Genomic DNA, 9,596 nt, shown 5'->3' with positions numbered 1-9,596 from the left:
CAGCTTCCCCTTGAAAGTTGCGCATTTCTATAGGGCAACCAACCTTCCGTCCAGAAATTGTGCAATCCTCTTAGGTAGACTGCTGGGCTCTAGGTTGCGCAATACTGCCAGCTAACACTCCTAGCAGGATTTGCACAAATTTCCCCAGCAGGGCTACTCAACCCAAGATTTGCACAAATCTGGGCAGCAGTCAGCTGCTCTGCCCAGAAATTGTGCAATCCTCCTGGGCAGTCAGCCCAGCTCCCAGCCATGAATGTGCATTTTTCCCAAGCAGTTGAGAAACTGCATTCATGAACGGTCCAGTTAACCAGTTCCATCTGGGACCAAGGGGACTTGACTTGCATGCATGCATGAATTGCTCTTCCTGAAATAGCAAGAGACAACATGCAAAAGACATCCCATGATTCAGGGAGCTATTTTTAGTAGCTGGGGGTTACATGAAAAGTTGTTTTATAAGTTTCCCTCCAAGTGTCGCTTTTTCCTAGATTTGTGGCATGCGCGTCATGAGACAAAACTTATTTATTAGACTCACATTCATTCATGTTGATCTTGGAGCTCTAACATCCCATAGCACATCCAGGACTCTTCGACACATCCAACTCAGCTATTCACGGGTAAGTGGCCTCTACTTGTCTTTTTCAGCATTTCTGTCACCTTTTGTGTATTATATTGTGTGAGTGTTCTTTTATTGATTTCTTCGAATGATTTTTGTCGTTTACATGTATACTAGATTTTTCTAACTCTATTTCATTTTTCATTGCTATCTCACTGTTGTCGCATGCATGAAACTGTTTTGAACGGACATTCGCCGAACTGACGAACTCCCTCACCCACATGCATGTTGATATGTTTGATGAATCTTTCATTCATGTTTTGCATGCACTATTAATCACTTCTTCTATCACTTAGAGTCACCATGCATGCACTGTCTTAGTTGATTTCAGTTTCCCGTTAGTGAGTCAGGGCGACCTTGGTTCGGGCTCTACCTTCACCAAGGCTGCATTGCATAATCCGGGGGAGGAAGGCTCACCTTCCTCTCCAGAAATGTGCATTCCTACCCATCATTGGCCTCTAGGACTGTTTTGTGCATTTCGGGAGGACAGTGACTGCTTGGCCCAAGAAATTGCACAAATTTGTCCCTGGGCCTGCAGTCCTTCCTAGTTGGAATTTTGAATTGTGCAATCCCAACATCTAGCTACCTGACTGGAATTTTGTAGATCCAGTAGCCAGTCCTACCTCCCAGACAACCAAGACTGCCTTTTGTGAAATTCTGGCAGCAAGTGACCCAGCCTACTAGTAAAATTTGCATAATCTTTCTCATCAGTTACCCAAGTATGTGTTGTTTCCTTCCCTGGATTTGCTTTGTTTCCACTGACATATTTCTTGCCATGCATGCTGTTTGTTTCTAGATCTTTCAGGTTTTCATATGTCTCAATGGATTCCAAGAGAACAGGAGCACAGGACACTAATGGAGTTGCAGCTGGAGCATCAGTTGAGCAGGTGTCCTCTAGTCTGCCGATCTATGAAGATAAAAAGTTGTATCTAGACAAGGACATCAAACTGAAGTGGCAAGAGGTTAATAAAACATTTGCAGACACTTTTGGGGAACACCTCGAAGACTGTCAGGTGTACTTGAACATTCATGAGTCCGGATTGTATTGGATTGCACGTAGATACCCCAAGTTCCCATGCGTGGACATGATTCATTGGAACGTCTCTCACACTGATCCCGAGACAATGACCTTGAGCAGTGTCAATGGGACGAAGCTTGCAACCTTTTGGGCATAAGATTATGATGAGATGTATCAGATGTCAGAGCCCGTGACTGTCATGAGTCCTCCATTTAGCTTTCCCAGTAGTAGAGCTAACTCCAGAGACATTCTGAAGGATTGGGTGAAGGAGCCAACTCGTTTCAGGATGACACCCAACCATATCTACAAGACAAAGATATTGAGGAAGGAATACCAATACTTGGTCATACTCGCATGTCAACTAAGTGGCCAAGCAAGCACTGAAACCTTTCCTCAGAGTTGGATGATCGCATTGGACCAACTGGCTAGAGAAGGAAGACCATGCAACTGGTCTGGCATACTGGCTCATCAGCTGAAGGAACAAGTCACGAAGGCTCGACAGTCACCCGAGGGTATGCATGCAGAGATTTACATGTCTGCTTACATCCTAGATGCAGTCTGTGCCCGACATGAGTTCCTGGGCTTGGAGTGGGCATGGTCACCGGCGGATACTGTTGTGAACATGTATTTTCAAGTTGTTGTCCAACCATTCCAATGGTGGAATGAGTGGTGGCGAGGTACAAAAAGTAATCCTGGTTGTAGTTGGGAGGATGCAGCAGAGGAGTAATCATATGGATGTTCAACCATTTTTTCACCCCAGTATATAAGATGATATTCGAATAGGATCCACCCTGCATGTCAAAGGAAGCAATGGAGGCATTGTTAGGCATTGCAGATTGGTATGCCTCACCGTCTGACACTTCCATATGAATGTTTAGTGCAGAGAAGCCTCCGCATGTTCTTCCAAAGTTTTCCTTAGACGTACTTGTCATGCAATAAGTAGTGTATCACATCTCAGTAGGATTTACAACTAGACTGTAGCGGAAGGAGAAGGCACCTTGGCCCACTCTTCCATTGCAGATTGGGTTATATGAGATTCAGAGTATCAAGCGAGTGGATGTTGAAGTAGAACAGATGAAAAAGTACTAATTCGACCTCTGAAACTTCAACCCTATGACCAACAATGCATGAGAGTTCAGTTCAACTAGATCCATGGGACATTTCATTGGGCCGAGGAAGACTCATGGAGGTATTGCTACAATTCCTTCGGACCCAATGAAGAGGTCGGCTTTGCCGTAGAGTGGTTAGAAAAGCAGCATCACAGAGAGCACCAGCAGTAGTAGCAACAATAGAGGCAGCAGAGCCAAGCATACCTGTGTGTGACAAAGGGAAGAGGAAGATTGTCAACCGCATGGAGGAGGAGCAAAGCTGCAAGTTTCGAGCAGATCCACTCATAGAACAAGCAGCTATGGCTATTTAAGCAAAGAGGCAACAACGCAACAGGCGCATCGCGCGAAGGAGGAGGGATAAGAAGAGAAGGAGTTACATGAGCTGAGGGAGAAACTCCGGAAAGAAGAAGAGTTGTGCCAATAGGACAACGAAGTGTAGTAGAAGCAAATACAATAGGGGATGCATCATGTACAGACAGATGAAGCAGTGCCCGTAAAAGTAGTTGATTCATCTGAACAACTAGCATTAGGCGAACAGGGTGAACCATCACAGGGGCAAGACTTTTCTCATGAGATAGAACAATCGCTTGAACATTTGGATGTAGACATGGAGCAACAGGAGTTGGAACAGGACACTGACCTCATGCCTCTCCACAAAGAGGTCGACTCACCCGCTTTAATGCATCCAAAAGATGGGCAAGTCTTGAATGACCATGGAGGCATTGAGATCCTTGGTGGTCAGTCGGAAGTAGAGGTGCACAACATCTCCTTTGATGAATATCATCACAGGGTTGTGCATTCTCACAGATTACCAACTCTGGAGGACAAAACATCTCCTACACAAGTTGAAGAACAAGTGATCGTAACTGATGTGCACAAGCATCCAACTGCTTTGGCCGATTCAACTAGAGTGTATGCTGAAGCCACTAGCTCAAGTGTTTGTTTCCTCATAGCTGAGAATGAGTGAATGGCGAAGGAACTACAGGTGGCTAAGAAAGGAGAAGACTTAATGACAATGTCTGCCTGAGATGGACTGAAGAAGGCAATACTAGATGAAGTATTGTCCCTTGACACAGTTATGTGAGCATTGTACTCCAAGTTTGGTACCGTGCACCAAGAAGTTGTCCATCTCCACAAATGGCAGCAGCAATGTGTGAGAAGAGAACGCATCTTGAAGAACATACATGTTGTTGTTGATAACATGCAAGCATGGATGATGAAGTACAAGGGAGCCATGCATCACTTACCAAATATGATGAGGGCCAATGCAGTCGAGCTGCAAGCATGTATCCGGAGTCAGATCCTGAACTATGAGGACCTAATGCAACTCAACACTAGCATATAGGTTTCCCATGCACGAGTATTCAAGAGCATGGATGTTTTGGTGCACACACATGTAATCCCATCACTTGGGACTCTCACCTAGGCGAAGACAAAGAAGTAGGTCCGACAAGAGATTGACTCGTACTTCAACGAGTTGATGTGCACCGCCACTAGCCCAGACTTGCTTATCAGTGCAGACATCATGCACAAGTATGTTGTTGGTCCGGCCACATTGAAGGCAATGATGCACATGCTTTCAGATGAGTTTGATAGAGGAGCCCGAGTAGTGTACTTAGATGTTATGGAGGCAAGGTTCAGGTTTCAGACAGATGTCACAACAAAACACACAGACACTATCAAGGAATACCAATATTGGCATCAATATGTCACTGTTGATCAGCATGAGGATGTCGAGCAGTTGGACTTCTATAGTTGTCTAAATCAGAATGATGTCTACTTTGGCTTTTTCAAGCCATTGTTCACATGGGTACATGTGCATTGTAATGTTGAGTCATGTCAAGTGTAAGTCAAGTCTTAATAGTGGATGTAACAGTCATAGAGTAGGTGAAGATTCATGAGGGTAGTTGAATGGTCATAAAGGGAAATGTGAAGGGTCACCCCACCCTTTGCTATAAATAGTCCCTCATAACTCATTTTATAGGATTTTAGTCAGCCAAGCTTGACTACCTTGAAGAAAGCTTGGACAGTATTGTAACGCGCCTTGTATTCTCCACTGCACGGAGCTAGTACATCTCTTTGGAGGAGCAAGCAGATGTGGCTGTAACGTTTCACTGATGGGGCTAACAGGTTTACATGGATGTATTTATGATTGGAACTTACACTTATTTATATAAGAAGAGCCAACACATTTTCATGCATATGTTTTTATTGTAGTTGGACTGTTATGGTTGCCTTAATGATATATGTTGTTTAACTTAAGTATTTGTGTATGAATTGATTTGTAAGAAATTATAATAATCTTGTTGCAAATGTGTTGTTGGTTTAACCATCACTTTGGATTGTCGACTGCTCTGCTTTCCAGCTTGTGATGCATCTTCGCTCGTGTGTTCCCTTCCCAGCTGAGTACTGATACAGGTTGTCAAGGGGCACACTCATCCCACCCCCTTTGTGTTAGAACCTTTCATGCACCTTCCTTGACTCACTGCAGTGGTCACACCCTTGATACTGACAGAGTTATCTTACTTGCCTCTGTGTGATATCACAGTCAAGGCATTACTTTATGACCTATTGCTAGTACTCCTACACCAAATGGTCTAAGGTCTAATTGGGACTTCTTATCGGGGAGATCCCCTTGACATGTTGGCGGGTCCAGCATCATCAACAACTTCCTTCTTGAATTTCACACTTTTTCTAAACCTACAGATCGAACTTGTTGTTAGTGAGTAACAAGTGAGGGATGAAAATGAAATGGAAATTGTGACTTAATGGGAACTAATAAACCGAATGTGATACCACGAGACTTATATCCATGAGGTGACTTCGAAAGAGGCTTAATTTCGCCACATATATATATGGGATAAAAATCTTTGAACTTTACCCTTTATGTAATCGCGAGAATGTTGATTAAGATGTCACATAAAATGCTCGTGAAAGAGTTTCTTCCGGTAGCTCAATACTTCACAGTTTTCAAGGCATCTCGAGATGCAAGGGATTGATATCTATTAGAGAGCTCTAGTGGTTCACATGGAATGCTATGTTTCGGTAGAACAACAAGCATTGTTGCTGATAAAAATTGTTGCGAAGCAGTCCTAAACATTATAGGATTAGGGTTGACTCTAGGCATGGCATGGTCCCTTTGGCATCATTCAACCATGTTCCTTGGTAAAGAAAGTGACAAATTCAGGCCCTGTATGTGAAACTAGGCTATATCCGGATGTGACTGATGGTAGACTGGCCATGTCAATTCCAGTCCTTGGGTGTGGTTTAATGGTGAGGTGGAGAAGTTTGGCCCCATATATTTCTTAGCCCAATCTGAGACAGGACTATATACTTATACTTTTGAGTATGATTTCCATTGAAATTTACGGATTTATCCTGATTCATCGCACCAGATTTTCTTGTATGGCTGCATCTCAATAATTTCTGTTGTTTCTTAAACTTTCCATGGTCAGTATGAATACTTTTGAAAGAAATATCATAATCATATCCCTCGTCCTTTGTAAACTTGTACATGAAGAAAAGCTCTCCCTTGGCTCTGCCCATTTTTGTTTGTTTGATTTTGTGGTGCTATAATTTTCTGTGCTTTAATTGATGAATACGAACATTCGTTGTGATTGCTAATAAGTAACCAGCCGCTCTGCTCGACTGTTGTTTCATTCTGTAATCTGATTATCATGGTGGGTGCAAAAGGAGGAGCTCTGTTCTTTGGCACTTCTCTTCCCAATCCTGGCTATGGTGTCCCTTGCACAGTCCCATGGAAATACTATGTCAGGTTTTTCTTCCCCATCGTTCGGCATTGACAACAACAATTAGTTGATATACATGGGAAATGATTCCTATAATTCTTCAGCTGGTTACATCAATCTCACTCCGTCACTGAACACTACATCTGGTGCTTCCCATGAATATTCTGACATGTATAAGTGCATCGGAAGGGTTCTTTACTGTGAACCCATCATCCTCTGGTCGGCCACATTTACGACCACCTTCACCATCTTCATTCAGACAATCACTCTTCCCGACGGGCTAAAGAATTTCAAAGGTAACGGTCTGGCCTTCATCATCATCCCCAACGATGGACCCTTTCTCCCAAAGAGCTCTAGAGGATCTCTGGGCTTGTTCGGTTCATCCATAGATGGAAAGACAACGAATCAACTAGCCATCGAATTTGATACCTTCAATAACGAAATCAATCCAGACAAAAACCATGTCGGTACAGACATCAAGGGTATCAAATCCAATGCAACCACCATTCTCGGTCAAAACGGCATCAATATCAAATCGGGGCTAGAATTTCACTTCAGAGATCTTGCCTGACTCGTCTCTGAACATAGCCCATGGAGGATCCACAAGTAGGGCCCTGAAGGTCGGGCTCCTAACCGGTTCCATCATCGTCGTGACTGTACTGTTGGGATTGTCGGCGTGGTTCATCGATAGAACTAGAAAACAGAGAGTGAACTCAGGCCGAATGTTCAGCGGGGAGCTAGCGATATTGGAGGATCGAATGATGGCCTTGTTATATGCTCCTCATCGGTTCTCTTACAAATTTCTTTCAACTGTGACAAAGGACTTCAACGAAACTAAACTTCTCAGAACCGGCAGCTTCGAGAGCGTTTACAGGGGTAGCCTAGAAGGGCCAAACAGGGCGAGGACACTAGTAGCTATGAAGAGAATCTCTGTTGGGTCAAGACAGGGAGAACGAGAATTCAGGTCGAAGGTTATCACCATAGGTCGGCTTTGACACAGGAACCTGGTACAGTTACAGGGCTGGTGCCACCAATGCGACGAGCTGCTGCTCGTGTATGAATATATACCCAACGGGAGCCTCGACAGGTTCATCTTTAGGAAGCCAGGGGATAACCATCAGAATTAGGATCAACCCCATCTGAATTGGACCCAGAAACACAGAATATTATGCAGGCTGGCTTCAGCATTGTTGTACCTTCACAAAGAATGGGAGTAAAGAGTCGTCCACCGAGACATTAAGCCCAACAATGGTATGCTCGACAGGGAATTCAATGCCCGTCTTGGGGACTTTGGCCTCACCAGGCTGATTGAGCATGATGAAACGAATCCGCCTATCACGAGGATGCTCGCGGGGATGCTCGGTTATGTGGCACCAGAGTGCGGGTACACTAGAAGGGCTACTGTAGAGTACGATGCTTTTAGTTTTGGGGTCGTTGTGTTGGAGGTAGCAAGCGGGAGGCGGGTTATGGATCGAAAGCAGCCATTGTCGGAGGGGAATTTGGTGGATTTGATTTGGGAACTTTACTGGGAGGAAACAATTATCGAGGCTGCGGATCTGAGATTGGAAGGAGATTTTGAGGAAGAATAGATGAAACGAGCATTAACTTTGGGACTTTCCTGCTCGCATCCAGATCCCCAGGTGTTGAAATTATAATTTCAACTGCAATGAACAGAACAGCAGCAGCTACTTTATTCATTTGTCGTGATCCGGCGCCCCACATTTTCTCCCGATCTTTTATGTCACTGCCATTACCATCTTTTCACTCTTTAATTATTTTTGAGTTTCCGAAGGATGAAGATCAGATCCAACGCTACACCATTACTTTTCAACAACCATATTAATGAGCAGAACGGCTGAAACAGAAAAAGAACCATTCTCGAGCCGTAGCAGCATTTATTAACCATAGACTTCATCACCACCGACTCAAGAAATATAGCAAAAGATCAAATCTGTTAATCATGAGCAGCAGAGACTTCATCAGCAAGTTAAAGCGGTGAAGACCCTTTCCCGCACTATAAATAGAAACAGAAACAGAAGTAGAAAACAGAAGAGGAAATAGACTGAAAGTCCTTTTGTAACACACAGTAGTGTAGAACAAGAGAGTTTTTTTTGTATTGCACAGTAGTGCTGAAATTTTCTGAGATAGTTGTTTTGTGGAACTGAAGCGTTCCTATTGTAATCCCTCTGTCAAGAGGAAGATGCTCTTTAGCATAATATTTTGTGAAGATCCCTCTACGTGAGGAAGACTTAGTTTTATCTGTTGGTTTATTTTCATATATAGAAATTTCTTTCTGTGTGTTGTTGTTACACAAAAAGTTATTTTGTCAAAACATTTCCTGTTGCTGTTACACCGTAACTCGAAAAATACTTGACGTCAAAAGTTACGTTGCTGCAACACCACGAACAACAATTGAAAAAAAACTGTGTTGCTGTAACACCGTTTCCAGAGAACGAATTTTTCTGTTTTTCTGAGTTAAAAATAGAGTATTTTTCTGTGTCAAAGACAAAGTATTATTTTGATCAGTTTTTGATCCTGAGGCAAAGTAGAGTATTATTTTATGCTCTGTTCTTGTGTTTTTGAATTATCAGAAAACAAAGTATTGCTCTCTGTTCATATTTTTGTTGTTTCGGAATTTATCAAAAAATTCTCAACAGTGGAAACAAAGGATTTTTCCACTGTATTTTGTTTGGAATAACAAGAAATTCCCGACATGGTATCAGAGCTTGTCCAGGCTCTTTGAAGACATCAAAGAAGCTGAAAGAAGATTTGTTGCTGCAGCAAATTATACAGCAGAGCGAAAACGTTGTCAAGGTATTTTTCAGATTAGTTTTTTGTGTAGCTGCTGAAGACAATTAAGTGATTTTTTTTACAGTCAAGTATTACAAGAATGGCCAGCACCAGCGTGGGTATGTTTAATACCCAGCTCCCACAGTTCAATGGGAAAAATTATGACTACTAGGCAATAACCATGAAAGCCGTGTTTGCCTCGCATGATTTATGGGAACTTGTTGAATATGGATTTGAAGAGCCAACAAATGAAGAAGATTTTATTGGATTAACTCAGGCAGAGAAAGAGTTGTTGAAGAGCAATAAGAAGAAGGACT

At 43.0% G+C, this 9,596-nt stretch overlaps 1 protein-coding gene across 1 annotated transcript; it reads left to right on the top strand.

Annotated features, from left to right (window-relative positions):
• Positions 1–6,565: 6,565 nt before the first annotated feature.
• Positions 6,566–7,060, top strand: LOC149231659 (lectin-like). The gene has a single exon (XM_089381709.1). The coding sequence runs from the start codon at positions 6,566–6,568 to the stop codon at positions 7,058–7,060; it is 495 nt and encodes a 164-aa protein (XP_089237835.1).
• The last annotated feature ends 2,536 nt before the right edge of the window (positions 7,061–9,596 follow it).

The sequence above is a fragment of the Pinus tabuliformis genome, chromosome J (assembly GCF_031772625.1).
Source record: "Pinus tabuliformis cultivar Carrire ecotype Pingquan chromosome J, CPIR1, whole genome shotgun sequence".
NCBI classification, from domain to species: domain Eukaryota; kingdom Viridiplantae; phylum Streptophyta; class Pinopsida; order Pinales; family Pinaceae; genus Pinus; species Pinus tabuliformis.
The sequence above is the reverse complement of the archived record's forward strand: the minus strand, read 5'-3'. Positions and strand labels throughout refer to the sequence as shown.